The sequence below is a fragment of the Pezoporus occidentalis genome, unplaced genomic scaffold (assembly GCF_034315485.1).
Source record: "Pezoporus occidentalis ecotype Australia unplaced genomic scaffold, CSIRO_AGI_Poc_V1 ctg417, whole genome shotgun sequence".
Lineage (NCBI taxonomy): Eukaryota > Metazoa > Chordata > Aves > Psittaciformes > Psittacidae > Pezoporus > Pezoporus occidentalis.
The window spans coordinates 26366-44888 of NW_026915744.1; the positions used below are offsets into that span (position 1 = coordinate 26366).

The following is an 18523-nucleotide window of genomic DNA, read 5'->3' on the forward strand; positions in this document are numbered from 1 at the left end:
CCTGGAGAAGAGAAGTTGTGGAGAGCTCAGAGCAGCTTCCAGTGTCTGAAGGGGGCTGCAAGGATGCTGGGGAGGGGCCTTCATCAGGGACTGGAGCGACAGGACAAGGGGTGATGGGTTCAGACTGGAACAGGGGGGATTTAGGTTGGAGATAAGGAAGAAGTGAGGGTGGTGGGACACTGGAATGGGTTGAATGGAGAAGCTGTGGCTGCCCCATCCCTGGCAGTGTTCAAGGCCAGGTTGGACACAGGAGCTTGGAGCATCCTGCTCTAGTGAAGGGGTCCGTACCTGTGGCAGGGGCTGGAGCTGGATGAGCTTTAAGGTCCATTCCATCCCATTGCATGATTCCTCCCCGGAGAGGGGATGCAGTCAGTGCCCCTTCAGCCTCACCTTGTTCCCACCTCTTGGCTATCTTCAGCCTCACCTGCATGGAGCAGGGCCCCCTAAACCGCTGCTCCCCCTTCCCTGCCCCTGCTCTGGCTGCTGGGTCCCTGCTGTGGGTGCTCTGTCCCCAGGGGTGGCCTCACCCCTCGGTCACACTCGGCCACGTCAGGGCCCCGTGCTCAGGGCCATGGGGCCACAGCAGGGCCTGACTCAGCCCCGCTATGGGCAAGGGGAACTGATGTCTGGGTGCAGGTCCCTGTCCCTGGGACCCCTGCAGTGACGTGGGGACAGCTTAAGGGGTGGCTCCATCCTTGGTGCTTCTCCATCCCCTTCACTGTGCCCCGGGAGGGCCCATCCCTGCACCCATGGTGGGGTGATGATGATGATGGTGATGATGATGATGGTGATGATGATGTCCCCGATGTGATGGGGCTGATGCCACCGGGCCATGACCAAGGTTTTCTGCTTGTCCCAGGCAGGAGCCTCGTGATGAGGTGCCCGTCACTGCAGAAAGCACCGTCTGGTCCTGCTTCCCCCTGTGCTGCTGCGGGGTCAGGGCTGAACTGGGCACCAGTGGCTGAATCCTGCCCTTAGTGGGGCAGCAGCCTTGGTTTGGGGACACTGGGGACAGAGATGAGGCCCCGTCCCCTGCTCCAGGTGTCACACAGCATCCCTGGGGGAGGGTTTCATCCTGCCCTCATCCTTTGGGACCACCGTGTCCCAAAGCAAGCGGGTGCTCAGCTCCCCTTGGGAAGCAGTGTGGGTCTCCCGGGAATGCGGGCAGCCCGTGGGGCAGGGCTATGGGACAAGGAGATGTCCTTAGGGCAGGACATCGCTGGAGCAGGATCCAGAGCCACCAGCCCCACAGCTGGGGCTGACTCAGCATCACGTGAAGCCGGGAGGGAGCCGCTGCTGGATCCCCCCCTCCCTTCCCGGTCTCCTCCTTCCCTCCACCCCTGGAGCAGCTCCCAAAACTTTCCAGCTGCCGCTTGAACTTCCTCAATCCGGGAGCATAAAAGAGCCGCGGCCGCAGCGCCTGCATCCCGGTCCTGGCTGCACCGTCCCCCGCCAGCACCGTGCTGGGGTAAGGATGGGGCCCATGGGTGGAGGGAGACCCCCAATGAGGCCTCCCTGGGGTGCTTGGGTGGCTTTTCCCTAGGGAAACGGGGTCCTGTGGGGCAGCAATGGGACTCGAGAGCTGCCAAAGGGGAAACTGAGGCAGGGAGCATTGAGCAGGGCTGCGGGTCCCTGCCCTGGGGGTCTGGTGAGGAAGTGGGGTGAGGGGGTAAAGCAAAGCGCTTGGATGGGGCCTGGGGGTCCTCCCCATTGCTCTGTGCGCCCCACATGGGGTTTCCCTGTGCCTCGGGGCAGCTGGCGAGGCGCCGGCGTCGGGAACGGGAGCCAGGAGTCGGGGCTCATGTGATGCTGCTCCCGGCCAGCGTGGCCCCGGGATGGGAGGGGGATCCTGGCCCAATCCTGCTGCTGGTGGATGTGGGGTCCTGGGCTCCCCCTGCCCCTATGCAGGGAGGGAACGGGGTCCCCCTGGGCTTAGAAGTGGGGTGGGCGCAGGGTCCCATTCCCCTACAGTGGTGATGGGCACAGGACCCTGTCCCCTTCCCCGGCTCAGTCTCTGTCCCCATCCGCAGCGCTCAGCTCGTCCCCAGGATGTGGTGGCCCACACTGCTGGCCCTGCTGGTCCCTGCGGTGGCCCAGTTGCATGCGGAGCGGGAGCTGGATGCCCAGTGGGACCTATGGAAGAAAACCCACCGCAAGCAGTACAACGGCGAGGTACAGGGAGCGATGGCCCCACGGGGCCGGTGGCCATGGGGCTGTCCCCGTGGGTTGTTGGAGGGAGGACAGGGGCAGGACCCCCTTCACCCAGCTCCATCTCACCCCATGGTGCAGGAGGACGAGGCGGCGCGGAGGTTGATCTGGGAGAAGAACCTCAAGTACATCAACACCCACAACCTGGAGCACGCGTTGGGCGTTCACACCTTCGAGCTGGCCATGAACCACTTGGGTGACTTGGTGAGCGTGGGGTGGGAGAGAAGGGGCTGAGCACATCCATGGGGCTGCGCTCATCATCTCCTTCCCCAGACCAGCGAGGAGGTGCTGAGGACAATGACAGGGTTGAAGGTGCCCCGTGGCCGTCCCCGTCGCAACGAGACGCTCTACGTCCCTGACTGGACCGAGAGGGCCCCGGCGGCCGTGGACTGGAGGAGGAAAGGCTACGTGACCCCTGTCAAGAACCAGGTAAGCGGGGTGCTGCTGGGGGTGCCTGGAGCCGGGTGCCCGGTGTCACCCTCTCGTCACCCCGGTGTCCCCATAGGGCCAGTGCGGCTCGTGCTGGGCGTTCAGCTCGGTGGGTGCCCTGGAGGGGCAGCTCAAACGCAGGACGGGGAAGCTGCTGTCCCTCAGCCCGCAGAACCTGGTGGACTGCGTGGCCAACAACGACGGCTGCGGCGGCGGGTACATGACCAACGCCTTCGAGTACGTGCGGCAGAACCGCGGCATCGACTCCGAGGATGCCTACCCCTACATCGGCCAGGTCCGGGGCTGGGGCACGGGCTCCCTCTGCTCCCCTCCACCTGCCCCTTCGTCTGCCCTTGACCCTGCTGCGCCCCACAGGACGAGAGCTGCATGTACAGCCCCACGGGCAAGGCAGCCAAGTGCCGCGGCTACCGCGAGATCCCCGAGGGCAACGAGAAGGCGCTGAAGAGGGCAGTGGCCAGGATCGGCCCCGTCTCGGTGGGCATCGACGCCAGCCTCCCCTCCTTCCAGTTCTACAGCCGCGGTGAGGGGCAGCTCGGGGAAACTGAGGCACGGAGGGGTGCTCTGGGCCCTGGGTGACCCCGCTCCTGTCCCCCCCCCCCAGGCGTGTACTATGATGAGAGCTGCAACGCCCAGAACATCAACCACGCCGTGTTGGCGGTGGGCTACGGCACGCAGAAGGGCACCAAGCACTGGATCCTCAAGAACAGGTACCTCAGGGCACCGGGGCCGCTTGGCTCCGCCGGGTCGGGCTCCACCGGTGGCTCAGGCTCTGCCTTTTCTCCCCATAGCTGGGGCGAGGAGTGGGGCAACAAGGGCTACGTGCTCCTGGCGCGCAACATGAACAACGCCTGCGGCATCGCCAACCTGGCCAGCTTCCCCAGGATGTGAGCCCCCATCCCGCTTCCCAGCTCCCCTCCTTGCTCCCCGTCTCCGAAGCTGGTGTTGCTCCAGGGGAATCTCTGCCTTTCCATGAGAAACCTCCCCAGGAACTGGGGGAGGCCCCAGCTCCCTATGGAAGTTGGGATGAGCTCCCCCCAGCTCCTTTGCCGTGCCGGGTTCTGCCTTCCCATGGCCACAGACACTCAGGGCCGGCTCCAGAGAGTCTGATCCACCCGGAGATGCTTGTGCAAACAGGCGCTGTTCCTCTGGGAATGGGACATCCCCATGGAGAGCGCTGTCCCCCTGCGCGCCAAGGCGGGATGCAAGGAATGATAGGACTTTATTTTTAAATAAACACTGTTGGGAATAAACTCTGGGGCTGGGTCCTGTGGGGCTGGGTCCTGTGGGGCTGGCCCCATGGTGAGGAGGGGCTGGAGTGGTGGCAAAGTCCAAAAGGGGCAGGAGCTGATGGTAAAACACGGCTGATGCCTGGGGTGAGGTGAGGAGAGAAGATGCTGCTGGGGGCTCCTTGCAACACACCAGTAGCAAGGTCGGGGCTCGGGTCTACCCCATTCACCCCATTAGCAAGCTGGGAGCTCAGGTCTACCCCGTTCACACCGGTGTAAAGGGAGCTGGGGTCTACCCCGTTTACACTGAGCACGGCTCCTGGGCTTGACCTCCTCCTGTCTCTCGGCTCAGCACCAAGTCCCAGGAGCACCCAAATCACAGCAGCAGTGGGAGCCCTGCTCCTGGCCCTCCATGAGCCCCATGGGAGCCCCGCCATGGATGCGTGGCCCCCTGTGTGCCCCCATTCCCGGCCGGCATCGCGTGTCCCGCTCCGGCTGCGCCCACGGGAGGCTCGGCCAGTGCTGCTCCCGCTAAGTGAAAATGAAATCAGAGCATTTCCTCACTTCCTGGCTCGTGATTTGTCTGCTGAGCAGGCCCGGAGGCCACGGGCAGCCCGGCAATGGGGACGCTGCTCTGTCCCCACTGTCCCCACTGACCCCACACACGCTGCAGGTCAGTGCCCAGCACCGGGAGAAGCCTTTCCAGGTACGTTGGGTGCTTTTGGCTTTAACCCTCCCCCGGTGGGGAGGATGGAGCTTGGAGGAAGTAAAACTGCAGGAGGATGTTTCGGTGTTGACTCTGGCTCCATTTTAGCTCTGATTTCCCCCAAGCCCTCTCCGGGCAGGGCTGCAGGAGGTGGCTGGATGAAAATAGGAGGTTCTGGTTTGCTCTTTGCTGTGCTGGAGCACCAGGTTTGAGAGAGCAGCCTCTTGCCCAGGTGATGGGAGACACCTTCAGGGAGGGTTTCTCAGCAGGGTGGAACCAGGATCGTGTCTGGATGTGTCCCTGCGCGTCGGTGTCCTCGGGGCTCGGGTCCAGCCGAGTTCTCCCCTTGCAGGCAGCGAGGCCAGGATGGGATTCCCCTTCCCACCTGGCAGGGGTTGGGAGCCCCAGGAGGGGAGCTCCTCTGGGCACTCAGGGCAGGAGCTGGTGGCATCACCCGGTGTAGAAACACCATGAAGGACATGCCAGGGAGCCGAGGTCAGGGATGTCATCACCTCCTGCCTCTTACCCAACCGGATTTGTCACCAAGGGGTCAAGCCCGGCTCCCATCCCTCTGCTCCTGGCGTTTGTGCCGTGTCGCTCCGGCTGCCCGGTCCCGTTGGAGCGGGATGAAGCTGCTGCCTCCCCTCGCCTTCCTGGCCACGCTTGTGGTGGCCCTGGCGCACCCTGACCCTGCGCTGGACTGGCACTGGCAGCTCTGGAAGAAGACCCATGGCAAGGAGTATCGCCACGAGGTAGGGACGCGGCAGTGGGCGGCTCAGGGTGCTGATGGGGTGGGTGCTGCTCGCCATAACCCAGCATCACCCCGTGGGGATGGTTTGATGTGCTCACCCTTTAGAGGGATGGAGTGGGTGCAGTGGCAGCGGGGCTGGGTTTGATTCCAGAAGGAGGAATGGGATCGACGCGAGACTTGGGAGAGGAACCTGCGCCTGGTGACGCTGCACAACCTGGAGCACTCCCTGGGGCTGCACTCCTACACGCTGGGCATGAACCACCTGGGGGACATGGTAGGTACGGGCCACGCTGCTGGGATGGGGCTTGTCTTGGTCTCTCATCCCATAGGACGGGGATTTAACATGGGTTTGGGGTGGGAAAGCGCCCAGCAGCTCCTCAGCCCGTCTTCTTCTTGTGGGTTCCAGCAGCCATGGGCAAACTGCTCCGACATTCCTGTGCTCAGCCTCCCAGTGTGAGGCAATGAGCTGTGAGGAAATAGCTCCTCAGTGCAGCTTTTTGGGTGCTCAGACCCGGTCCTGGTCATTACATATATGTGCAACTCATCCCTCTTCAACATCCTGAGCTGGTGGTGGTGGTGGTTAATGACACATCCCAGCTTGGAGGGGTGCTGGGGTTAAGCTTTGTGCGTTCTTCTTCTTACCCTTTCCAACGAATGGGTAGAAACCCAATGTGGAAAGCAGCCGGCCAAGGGCAGCTCAAGCTCAGACACCTCCTGCACACCCACTGGATGGGGAGACACCATCATGAGCCGCTGTTTTCTCCCCCCAAAACCCAGACCAGCAAGGAGGTGGCAGCTTTGTTAACGGGGCTCAGCATCGCTCCCCGATCCCGGCGCATCTCCGCATCCCGCCCGCAGCCCCGCAGCCGCCTCCCGGACACGGTGGATTGGAGGGAGCAGGGATGCGTCACGGATGTGAAGAACCAGGTTTGAACCCCCTCAACCCCGTGCCCCCTTCATGTCCTGGTCCCCGAGTGGGGTCTGAGCATCTCCAGGGCTCCCTTAGGGCGCCTGCGGCTCGTGCTGGGCCTTCAGCGCCGTGGGAGCGCTCGAGGCGCAGGTGAAGCTGAAGACGGGGACCTTGGTGTCGTTGAGCACCCAGAACCTCGTGGACTGCTCCGTGCCGCAGGGGAACCGGGGCTGCAGCGGCGGGCTCATGACCAGAGCCTTCCAGTACATCATCGACAACGGCGGCATCGACTCCGAGCAGTCCTACCCCTACAAGGCTGAGGTAGGCACCGGAGCCAGGGCCTCCAGTCCCAACCTTCCCTGGGGGACCTGCAGGAATCCAGCGTGGAGCAGCGAGGCCGCTCACCCCTGTGCGGACACCTTCCTCCTCACCCATCTCCCCCCTTCTATCATGGTTTCTACCAACCTCACCTCATCTTCTCAGCCCTTCCAAACGCAGGGAAGGGACCTTTGGGCTCTGTTTTGGCCCCCAGGTGAATGACTGGACCTGGAGCCAGAATTTCCACAAGTTTCTGTCTGTCCTACATAAATGATTGGGCAACACGTTCCAGGGAAGGGGAAATGGGGCAGGAGGCCTGGGTCCTGCTCTCAGCTCTCTGCATTAATCCATCCTCTGTAGGGTGAGGATGTTCTTTAATAGCTGCCTATAACAGATAAGAGGTCCTGAGACAAGAGGGAGAGGAAAACAAAGATCCCAGTGCTGAAGGTCTTGCTGGCCAGAGACAAGGGGAGGCCTGGAATGACCTCGTCTCAGACCCATGGCTCGGTCCAAGGAAGAAAAGTGGAATAAAAGGCTTCAAACAGCACAAGGCAGCTTCAGAGAACCCCAAAATGCTGCTCCCTCCATCCAGAGGAGGATGGGAAGCCCTGGGCTTCATTTACATCATGAGAAACGTAGGTGAGATGGAAGGACGAGGAAGCGAGGACAGTGTCTCTAGGGAGGTAGGAGTCATCAGAGCTTTCTAGACCACAGGCAGAGCATTGTGTTGCAATGGTTTGGCTGCTCTTGCTGTGGGGAGTTGAGGTGGACAATATGATCCCTTCAGGTCCTTCCAGCCACCTTTTCCATAGTCCTGTATATAGTACGTAGGTAGTATGTAGTACTACAGACATACTGCATGTAGTAGTACGTAGGTAGTATGTGGTACTACATACATACTGGATGTAGTAGTATGTAGGTAGTATGTGGTACTACATACATACTGGATGTAGTAGTACATAGGTAGTATGTGGTACTACAGACATACTGGATGTAGTAGTACGTAGGTAGTATGTGGTACTACAGGCATACTGGATGTAGTAGTACGTAGGTAGTATGTAGTACTACGTACATACTGCATGTAGTAGTATGTAGGTAGTATGTGGTACTACGTACATACTGGATGTAGTAGAACGTAGGTAGTATGTGGTACTACAGACATACTGCATGTAGTAGTACGTAGGTAGTATGTAGTACTATAGACATACTGGATGTAGTAGTACATAGGTAGCATGTAGTACTACAGACATACTGCATGTAGTAGTACGTAGGTAGTATGTGGTACTACATACATACTGGATGTAGTAGTACGTAGGTAGTATGTGGTACTACATACATACTGGATGTAGTAGTACGTAGGTAGTATGTAGTACTACGTACATACTGCATGTAGTAGTATGTAGGTAGTATGTGGTACTACGTACATACTGGATGTAGTAGAACGTAGGTAGTATGTGGTACTACAGACATACTGCATGTAGTAGTACGTAGGTAGTATGTAGTACTATAGACATACTGGATGTAGTAGTACATAGGTAGCATGTAGTACTACAGACATACTGCATGTAGTAGTACGTAGGTAGTATGTGGTACTACATACATACTGGATGTAGTAGTACGTAGGTAGTATGTGGTACTACAGACATACTGGATGTAGTAGTACGTAGGTAGTATGTAGTACTACATACATACTGCATGTAGTAGTACGTAGGTAGTATGTGGTACTACAGACATACTGGATGTAGTAGTACGTAGGTAGTATGTGGTACTACAGACATACTGGATGTAGTATGGAGCAATGGTGGTCAAAGAAAAGAAAGTGAGGAACAGGGTAGAAGGTAGAAGGGGGCTGATGGAAACCACACACCTGAGGGTCCCGAGACGTTCCTGGTGCATTCCTGGTGCTCCTCAACTCCCTTTTGTTCCTGCCAGAACGGGACGTGCCAATACAACGCTTCCGCACGGGCTGCCACTTGCTCCAAGTACATTGAGCTGCCCTATGCTGATGAAGAAGCTCTCAAAGATGCTGTGGCCAATGTTGGACCAGTTTCTGTTGCCATTGATGCCACCCAGCCCACCTTCTTCTTGTACAAGTCAGGTCCGTCCTGGTAATCTTCTTCACAGCCTTTTCTGCACATAAAGCGCCTGAAATTGGGTGGGATTGGGCAAGTTCCTGGGTCTGAGGCAGAAGTTCTTCCCTTGAGGGTGGTGGGACACTGAAATGGGTTGAATGGAGAAGCTTTGGCTCCCATCCCTGGCAGTGTTCAAGGCCAGGTTGGAAGGGGCTTGGAGCAAACTGCTCTAGTGGAAGGGGTCCCTTCCTCTGGCAGGGGTTGGGACTGGATGAGCCTTAAGCTCCCTTCAACCCAAACCATTCCATGCTTCCATGAAGCTGGAGCTGAGCTCCTGGTTGGACGCACCAATATGCCAAAGCCCGAGGCAGCAGCACTGTGGTGAAGGTTGGCTTTGCCTCCAGGATGAGGTCTTGTGGCCTGACGATGTGTTTCCAACCTCCTTTTGCTCCAGGGGTGTACGATGACCCCCAGTGCTTACAGGAGGTGAACCATGGGGTGCTCGTCATCGGCTACGGCACCCTGGAGGACAAGGATTACTGGCTAGTGAAAAACAGGTAAGGACACAACCACCCATCGCTCCTTGTCTCCAGCCTCACTGCCTGTAGGCAATGTCTTCTCCTCATTGACCTCCCACTGCTTAACCCAAAGCCCTCACAGCGTCTCAGTGTCCAATATCCATACAGATGGGAGGGAGCCGGATGCAACAGGGGCTGTTACAGAGCTGGAAGTTGCTCTTGGTCCTGGAATCATGCTGGGGAGCACCTTCATGTCATCCCAGGACCTTTAAATGCTTTTCAACTCCACTTTACACCCACCTTAAGCTCCCCTTATGCTGATGAGTGTTGATGTAACGCAACACAGATCCATTGGGGTTGAAGGGATCTGGAGCTCATCCAACCCCAGGATGGGATGAGGAGCCCTAGGAAGCGGTTGATGAAAACCCTTTCCTGTTGGGATGAGGACGAAGCTGCTTCACTTCCAGGGAAGGGCATTAACGTTTCCTTGTGTCCCTTTGCTTCCTGTCCCATCCAGCTGGGGCGTGCTCTTCGGAGACGAGGGCTACATCCGCATGGCAAGGAACCACTCGAACCATTGTGGGATCGCCAGCTATGCCTCCTACCCCCTCATCTAGACACGGCATTCCTGAGGGATCCACCTCAGGATCTACCCCAGGATATCCACCACCCCAGAACTACCGACCTCAAGAACCACTTTGTGCCCCTGTGGGCAGCGATCAGCCTGTTGCAGGCTGGGAGGGAGCCTTTGCATGGGAGGATGCTGGGATGCGATTTATAGGCACTTGGGGACTTCTTTTGGGGGGAAAGTGGGGTTGTTTGGGGGTTTCAGAGCAGAATTGTGGGACCCCCAGCTCAAACAGAGGTTGCCCACAATGGAAACCATGCTCCCCTCTCTCCAGTTCAGCCCTGGGTACGATGACACTGGAATCACTCCCTCTCTGGGCAATGCTGATGCAATTGCAGACGTTCTTTGAGAAATAAAAGATCACTTTTGCTGTTCAATACCCACTGTCTGGTCTCTGGAGGCAGGAATGGGTGGAATTCTGTCTGGACTTCTCACCTGGCTCCCCCACGTAAGGACCCCCCTCCACAAGTGATGCTTCACTCCTAACATCGGACTTCCCCATCCTCCCGCATTACCCACCAAGTATACCCGGGTCCCTGAGCCAAAGCAACCCCACGAGTGGGTTTGCCTTCACCTGAAGCAGGAATAACCCAGAGCTGTCTTCCCCAGCACATCCTTCATGTGCACCACAGGGACTTCATCCCACTCTGCAGTGAGTAAAAGTTCATCCCTGTTGGCGGATCCCCTGGCGTTGACCTGGTTGTTACACCCAGAGTGAGATTAGGACACGAACGAGGCCAAATGCTGCTCATCAAAGAGGTTCGTTGGTCACTTACCTAAACCCAGCAGTTACCTTGCTAAGGAAGCAGCGATGGGGAAGGGAGAAACGGCAAAGGGCTCCCTCTCTCGGGGAGCGGTGCCCGGAGCCCCCCGGTGGCCGCGTCCTGGGAGCGCTGGGCTCGTTCCAACCCCGCAGCACCGATTCCAGCCCCGCAGCACGGACCGGGGCCGGTCGCCGCTCTCGGGCCCGGCTCTTCTGGAGCCCCAAACCGCTGGGGAAGGGGCCGGGGACCGGCTCGGCTGAGGGCGCCAGGCTCCGACCCTCCGGGCTGCGCGCACCGGGACCCATCCGGACCCATCCCCGGCCCTCACGGCAGCCGCAGCCCCACGGGGCCGGTTGTGGGCAGTGACCCCCGCACGGAGCGCCCCGAGCAGCAAAGCCGGGGGCAGCTCCAGCCCCGGCACCGACGGAAGCCCCGAGGCTCCCGGCTGCGCTTTGCGCCGCGCTGGTGCCTCAGAACGGACCCGGTTGCGCGGGCACAGCCTGGAAACGCGTTCCCTGCTCCCAGGAAGGAGCGGGCCCGGCTCCATCCCCTGGGGAGGGCTCAGCCTCGCTCCTCCCTCGCTCCCCATCGCATCACCCGCATCCCCGCAGGCACCGCTCACACAAACACGGGAACCGCTCCCGGTCCCACAAGCAGGGTCCTGGAGCGCCTTGTCCCGACCCGGCGCCCCGGGGCCAGGGCACAGCCCACGGCGGCTCCTTAGGGACGGTGAGCACGGGGCAAGGCTGCCCATGGACAAGCACAGCAGCGAGGAGCAGCCCTGGCACCGGCCCAGCGCCGGGGGGCTCAATGCACCCCATCAGACCTCGCAGACCCACGGCTCAGGGCAGTGCTCTCCGGCAGCCCACAAAGCAGCTCGCTAAGTGCAAACATTCAGCCCTGCTCGCAAACCTAAAGCGCCAGGACAAAAACGTGGTGCTGGGCAGCACGGACACACGGTGACCTCCGGACCAGTGTCACCAACACGGCAATCCACCCTTGCTTAGCCACATCAAAGTCCATCTGCGTACTGCCTGCGTCGAATGCATTCTCATGGGGCCCAGAAAACAGTGCCCTAAGTGCAGACATCCAGCCCCTGCTCCTGAACCTGTGCACCAGGTCAGACACTGGTGCTGGGCACCACTTACACATGGTGACTGCTGCCCCCAACCCAGCAATCAGCCCTTGCTTAGCCACCTAAAACTCCATCTGTGTGCTGAGCTCAGGATAGCACTCTCAGGCAGCCCACAAACCAAAGGGATTCATGGAAACATCCAGGCCCTGCTCCCACACCCAAAGTGCCAGGACTAAAAACTGGTGCTGAGCATCACCTACACATGGAGAGCTTCAGAATAGTGCCACCAACATGGAGATCCAGCCTTGCTTTGCCATCTGAACTTCATCTGAGGGCTACCCCACTGTTGAGTGCACCGGGTGTCCTAGAGCACGAACATCCAGCCCCTGATACAACACCCAAGGTGCCAGGAGAGAAAACTGGTGCTGAGCATCACCTGCTCATAGAAAGCTCTGTAATGGTGCCACCAACGTGGCAATCTGCCCTTGCTTTGCCACGTATAACCCCATCTATGTACTGCCTCTCTCCTGCCTGCTCTTGGGCCTCCTGGACCACGGCTCACAGAGCGCACAAGTCCAGCCCTTGCTTGCATGCCTGATGTGCCAGGATAGAAACCTGGTGCTGAGCATCACCTACCCATGGAAAGCATCAGAGCAGTGCCAGCGCCATGGCAATTCACCCCTGCTTTGCCTGGGTGCTTCTCAGCTCTCCTCACACACAAGTCACTGGTTTCACAACGGAGCCCCTCAGCCAGCACCACATCCACTGAAGCTGTGGGGAAAGGTGCTGTGTTTTATAGAACCATGGAATGGTTCAGGTTGAAGGGTCCTTAAAGCTCATCGAAAACCATGGCAGGGACCCCTTCCACTGGAGCAGGATGCTCCAAGCCCCTGTGTCCAACCTGGCCTTGAGCACTGCCAGGGATGGGGCAGCCACAGCTTCTCTGGGCACCCTGTGCCAGCGCCTCAGCACCCTCCCAGGGAAGAGCTTCTGCCTAAGAGCTCATCTCAGTCTCCCCTCGGGCAGGTTAAAGCCATTCCCTTTGCCCTGTCCCTGCATCCCTTGTCCCAAGCCCCTCTCCAGGTTTCCTGCAGCACTGGGATGAATCCCATGTGCACAATGAAAACTTGAGCTGAAAACCTCCCCTGAGCAGGGATCACCAGCACCAGTCTGGGGCATCCCCGTGACCCCACTTCAGCCGGTGCAGGTGGGAAGGGGATGATGGGAAGGAGTATTTGTGGATGCTACAGCATGTGCTGCAGCCCCAGTACACTGCTGCTGGCCTCGACCAGGGCAGGTGCTTAAAGCAAAGGACTCAATGAAGTCCTGAATCCCTCCTTTGTTCCGCACCAGCCCAGGGGTGCAGGGAGCGGCAGAGCCCCCATGGCCGTTGGCATCTTCCCACTCCCCATCCCACCGTGAGCACGGAGCACCGGGACCGAAGCTACCAGGACCAAAGGGCAATGGCAGCACCCGCTGGGCCCTGACCCAGTTTAACTTCATCTTCAGTAGCCCCCATCCATGGGGAAGCAGATCCAGGGTCACCCCAGGGGATGTCAGCGCGAGCGCGACGGCAGCCACGTGAGGATGCTGCTCCGGCACCGAGCCGATCCCGCATCCCGCTCCAGCGCAGCGATGGGAAGGCAACTTCCCTGGCAGGGAGCGAAATGCTGCCTCAGCGCTTGCAGGGAGCTGCAAATTATCTCCCCTATGCAAAAGCAGGTCATTAGCATGAATTAGAGCTCGGCGGCAGAGCCGTGCTGGGGGAGGCAGCAGCCCCCAGGCTCCCGCTGTCGCCTTCAGATGCTTCTGCTCACCCAGAGCATGGGGAACCGGAGTTTGGGGATACAAAGGGAATGAGATGAGGCTCTTGCTTCAGCCACGAGGATGTGACCCCATCCCCAGTGCCCGCACTGGAGGGTTTGCATGCCCTCCATCACGCCTGAGCAGGGGCGCTGCTTCCATCAAAGTGCCCCGTTGCGTTTTCATCCCTTGAAGTTGCCTTTAGGAAGAGCTTTGGAACCGGAGCCCCTCTTCCTCCACCTCCTGCTCCCAGGACCACTCACGTAGGAGCACGGGATAACTTAGGATGGACCAAGGGCAGGGTCCCCAGTCTGAGCTCGCTGTGGGGCAGCCTGAGCCATGCCTAGTGCAGGGACTGGTGCTCAGGACCACCCCTCCCCTGCCCAGCTCACTGCAGCTCTGCAATGCTCCTCTGCACACCGGCTTCCGATCACTTCTGGGTCACAAACAAGGCAATTCCCACTTCCTCTCTGTGCCCAAGGTACATCTAGGGCTATAAATAGCTATTAAAGCTAATTAAACAAGCACCACCATTGCCTCATGCAGCTCAGCTTGTATCGACACCTGAGGTGTTTCAGACCTGCCAAGGCCCAAAACCCCACGCGATCACATGCTGGAGCTAAACACACGTACACCACGTCTATCCCCTTCCCCATAACCCCATCAGCCCAATTTCACTTCCATCTCCTCCAAAGACAGGTTCCCATCACCGAGTCTTCCCGTCACAAGAGCCTCCGAGGCACAGCTGGGGTTTGAGCCCTTGTTGGACTGGTTCCATCCCGAGGGAGCTCCTGGCTTTGCTGGGTGGGATCCTGGTGGGTGCTGGGGGCTCTGGGTGCTCCGAGAGGAGCCCATTGGGGAAGGGATGGTCCTGCTGGGGCTCTAGGAGAGGTGGTGGCTGGTAGGAGCCGGGGGGCACGATCTGTGATGGGGGCGTCTGGGGCACCCCGTAACCTGCAAGGACATGGTTGGGTTTAGCCCCCCCCCCCAGCCCCAAAGAAGTGATGAGCTCAATGCTCGTCTTCCCATGTCTGGTGCCCGTTACCTCTGCATAGGCAGTGGAAATCAAAGCTGGGTCCAGCCTCTTCCTCCTGAGAGATGGAGACTGTGGAGCAGAGCAGAGCATCCATTAGGCAGAGCAGGATGAACCCAGCACCCTGGTGATGGGCTCGGGACAACCTCACCTTCCTGGTGGGCTGGACACTGGAGTAAATGGTTCTGCTTTCGGGCTCCTGAGGGAGACTGGGGCCCTGCAGGGAGGAACCATCCAAATGCACAAAGAACAGCAAAGTTTGGGCAAAAAGGGGTGGACTCTGAGGCGGAGGTGAAGGAATCGAGCCCATGGACAGCTCGAGCCCCCCCCAGCACAGGCCTGGCCCTACCTGTGCTTTGCAGATGACGGCATAGATGGTGTTCTCTCCCGATGTGGCCTCATTCCTTGTTGCGCTCTGAGGGTGAAAGCGACCCCAGGCTGGTTAAAGGGATGCCCAAGCAGAGGTCCTGTCCCTCCAGGAGGGGACCCCCAGGGACCCCCCCAGCACTCACTTGGTCTCGGCCTGTTTGGGCTGTTCCCACCTCCTCGTAGACGGTGAGTGTCTGCTCGATGTGTCCTGGGGAGGTGGAAGGGTCAGAGTGAGACACTGGGGGTTACAGACCCCGTTTGGGGGCGGCAGCCCTCAATGGGCAGGAGAAGGATGCTGCAGCTTGGAATGAAGTGTATATCCAGGCCCAAACCATCCTCCAGACCCCATGGGACGAGGCCTCCAGGTCCGGGCTGCTGGGCTGCTTCACCCACGCCTCAGCCCAGGGCACCCTCCGTTGGCAGGGATGGGTGAAGGCTTCGTGCTCTGGCAGCACCCAGTGGCTTATCCCTTAGCCTCAGGAGGAGGAAGAGCCCCGGGGCCAGCACGGAGAGAGCATGAGGAGCATCCAGGACAGCATCCAGGAGCTGCCCGGCCCCACATCAGTCTGTGCCACAAGCACAGGGACAAACCTTCCGGGGGATCCTTTCGGCGTTTCCTCTGCCAGTAGCAGGTGATGACGAGGGCTATGGCGATGGCCAGGACCAGCGCAGCCACTGCCCAGCCTAGAACGATGCTGGAAAGCCCTGGGGGAGAAGAAGAGGAGAAGGAGAAATCTCTGATGAGCCTCAACCGTTTCTAAACAGTTTCCATCACCGCAGAGGACAGACCCGGCCAGGAAACCGCAGCGCGGGTACATCACCCACAGCCGGTGCCGTGCTTCCACCCCCAGGAGGGGAAGCGGCTTCTTGGCACCAGCGGGATGTGCTCTTGGGACCCAGAGCGGCTCCAAGAGGGGGCTGCGCACCCCTTAACCCCTGACTGCACGGAGCTGAGGATGAGTTACCGGCGACCGCGGCGCGACAGGCTGCCGAGATGTCGGCGTTGGCCGAGCTCCAGCTCACCGGGTTGCTCACGTTGCAGCAGCACACGATGGGGTCGGCATCCCCGCGGAGCCGCAGGTGCAGCCGGGGCCCAGGCTCCAGCGCGCCCGCCGCATCCCCGCTGCAGGACCAGCTGTAGGAGACGGGGCCGGCGCCGGGCGCCGTGCAGAGCAGCGAGAGGTTGCACCAGCCCCGCGCCTCGGGCAGGACGAGGCTCTCCACATGGGGCGGCCCAAGGGGCTCTGCGGGGATGGACGCGCTCAGAGGGGAGCGGGCACGCGGGGCGCAGCGGCTGAGAGCCGGACACTCACCCCACACCGACACGCGGAAGCACCGCGGGCTGACACCGCCGCCTGCCTGCTCAAACTCGGCCTCGTAGAGCCCCGCGTCTGCCGCGAGAACCGGGCTGAGCCGCAGGGAAAGGGGCTCCTCCTGGAAAACTGCTCTCCCGCAGAAAGGGCTCTTGCACACGGAGGTGCCGTTGCTCCTCTCAGCCACCAGGATCACCTGGTAGGACCCTGCGTCCACCCCCGTTCTCCACCTGACTCTTGACCATTCCCGCAGGGGTTTCTTTGGCAGCAGCTCCAGCGTTCCGTTGGCAGGCACGGCTTGCTCCTCACACTGCACGGGTCCTAAAGCAGAGAGGGTTGAGCCCGTCCCCATCCCCACCTCAGGCTTCCCCTTCCTCTGCCCACCCCAGGCTCCTTGTGCCTGCCCGCACCCTGCTCCTGCAGCACCCTTTGCCCTGCCCTGACCAGGGCCGGTTGCACCCCCTCTGACCACAGCATCTGCTCCTTCCTTTGTGCCCCAGCTCCTTCCTCGCAGATCCAGCCTGGGAAGCAGCAGGAACGTTGCCTGCGGGACCCTTTCTCTCATGAGTCTCTGTGCTCGCAGCCCCGCGTGTCAACAGCTCTGGCATGAGGCACGATACAAAAAGCCCCTAAATGAAACGAGCAAACACCCCAGAGCCTTGTGGCTTCCTTCTTGTGGTCAGAGCAGCGCTGGGGCTGCAGCACATACATGGAGCCAAGCATCAGCCCCCAGGGGTTTGGCTTCAGCCCAAACAGCCCTAGGCGGGGTTTTGGCTCCATGCTCAGGGTGAACACTGCGAGCATGGCCAGGAGACCCCCAGCAGCTCCAGCGTTGCAAAGGCACAGGCAGGAGGATGTCTGCCCCCACCAGCCCCATGGTGCAGGTGGGACATCCCTGTGCCCACCAGATCCAGGGATACCAGGGGCTGGAGCAGGCAAACACAGAAGCATCCTCCCTGGGGAAAGGAAGGAGCAGGCTCAGGAGCAGCCACTCTTGATCAGTTCCCACCAGGACCTGCAGTTGGTGACAAAGGGGACCCCACACACACCATACCAGGTATTAAAGAGCCTCCAGGACACCAGGACCATTGCATGCTGCAGCTTTGCAGGCTGCGAGAAAGGTGGGAGGGCACCTTCCTGCCCTCAGCCCGTGGTGCTGGAGCAGAGAGAGTGCAGAGCAGGGGAAATGCAGCCCGGAGGTGGGAGTGAGACGCTGCAGGGTCAGTGCTCCACAGGTCTAACCACGCTGTGTGCTTTAACCCTGCTGCGGGCAGGTTCTGCAGCTCAGCTGAGCCCCGGCTGCTGCAGGCTCTGCAGCACCCACCTGGTGCAGCTCTGAGCAGTGGGAGCACCCGGGACTTGAATCCTGGAATGGCTGGGAGGGACCTTAGGGCTCATCCAGCCCCACAGGCAGGGACCCCTTCCACCAGAGCAGGATGCTCCAAGCCCCTGGCCTTGAGCACTGCCAGGGATGGGGCAGCCACAGCTTCTCTGGGCACCCTGTGCCAGCGCCTCAGCACCCTCACAGTGAAGAGCTTCTGCCTAAGAGCTCATCTCAGTCTCCCCTCGGGCAGGTTAAAGCCATTCCCCTTGGCCTGTCCCTCCATCCCTTGTCCAAAGCCGCTCTCCAGGTTCCCTGGAGCCCCTTTAGGCACTGGAGCTACTCTAAAGCTGCATTTCTGGGTACAGGAAAAGCCACGTCTGGGCTCGGGTCATGGGTGCTGCTCCGACAGGGAAATGACTTCTTTTGGATAAGCCCCAAGCGCAGCTGCGCTGGCTGCGGAGGGAACCGGCTCTGTGTGCTGCGGGCAGGATGGGACACCGGGAGCAGCCCAAACCTTCCCACCCAGACCCTCTCTGTCTGCGCAGGGACCCCGGGCTGAGCGGCACAACCACCGCCGGCACCCATCCCTTGTGCAGGCTGCAGCCAGAGCTCCCCATGCCTGCACCCATCCTGTGCTCAGCACCACCAGCTCCCCCTGCACCCAAAGCGAGCCCCCACCTCCCACCCAGCCCAGCACCGCGCCCCCTCCTCACCTCGGTCCCCGGCCGTGACCATCGGGGCCAGGACCAGCAGCGCCAGCGCGCACCAGGGACCCCCACCCATGGGCCCGCCGTGTTGGGGCATCTCGGGACGGCTCCGGAGCAGCCGATGTGAATCCCCCCCACCCCCGGAGCCGGCTCCGTCCTGAGGCAGCTTCCTCTCCCCACGGTTCCTCCGCACCTTCCACCTCCGGGTGATGCCTTTGCGCTGCTCCCCCCCAGCCCAGCCCTCGGAGGGGGGGGTCAGGGTCCCGGCTCCCCGCGGTCACGCTGCGAGAGCGGCTGCAGGGCTCGGAGGCTGCAAACCTCAGAGGAAGGGGGGGTTCGGGGGGGGGG

The 18523-nt window shown here is 60.4% G+C and overlaps 3 protein-coding genes across 5 annotated transcripts; 2 read left to right on the top strand and 1 right to left on the bottom strand.

Annotated features, from left to right (window-relative positions):
• The first annotated feature begins 809 nt into the window (after positions 1-809).
• On the top strand, positions 810-3908 carry CTSK (cathepsin K). Of its 2 annotated transcripts, XM_062634153.1 has the most exons (8): positions 810-1468; positions 2031-2172; positions 2290-2412; positions 2482-2637; positions 2714-2932; positions 3013-3178; positions 3260-3365; positions 3447-3908. In XM_062634153.1, the coding sequence occupies exons 2-8, from the start codon at positions 2050-2052 to the stop codon at positions 3544-3546; spliced, it is 993 nt and encodes a 330-aa protein (XP_062490137.1). In that variant the 5' UTR covers positions 810-1468; positions 2031-2049; the 3' UTR covers positions 3547-3908. The 2 variants fall into 2 exon arrangements, with proteins under 2 accessions (XP_062490137.1, XP_062490135.1); XM_062634151.1 differs by lacking the exon at positions 810-1468 and having other exon boundaries at positions 1952-2172.
• A 543-nt stretch (positions 3909-4451) lies between these two features.
• Positions 4452-10166, top strand: CTSS (cathepsin S). Of its 2 annotated transcripts, none has more exons than XM_062634154.1 (8): positions 4452-4590; positions 5138-5342; positions 5493-5615; positions 6119-6268; positions 6348-6572; positions 8502-8667; positions 9096-9198; positions 9677-10166. In XM_062634154.1, the coding sequence occupies exons 2-8, from the start codon at positions 5217-5219 to the stop codon at positions 9774-9776; spliced, it is 993 nt and encodes a 330-aa protein (XP_062490138.1). In that variant the 5' UTR covers positions 4452-4590; positions 5138-5216; the 3' UTR covers positions 9777-10166. The 2 variants fall into 2 exon arrangements, with proteins under 2 accessions (XP_062490138.1, XP_062490139.1); XM_062634155.1 differs by lacking the exon at positions 4452-4590 and adding an exon at positions 4746-4822.
• A 3829-nt stretch (positions 10167-13995) lies between these two features.
• On the bottom strand, positions 13996-18429 carry CD244 (CD244 molecule). The gene is made up of 9 exons (XM_062634156.1): positions 18182-18429; positions 16145-16465; positions 15797-16075; positions 15423-15536; positions 14975-15039; positions 14812-14877; positions 14614-14679; positions 14475-14534; positions 13996-14383 (listed from the first exon to the last, which is right to left on the bottom strand). The coding sequence occupies exons 1-9, from the start codon at positions 18270-18272 to the stop codon at positions 14312-14314; spliced, it is 1134 nt and encodes a 377-aa protein (XP_062490140.1). The 5' UTR covers positions 18273-18429; the 3' UTR covers positions 13996-14311.
• Between the last annotated feature and the right edge of the window lie 94 nt (positions 18430-18523).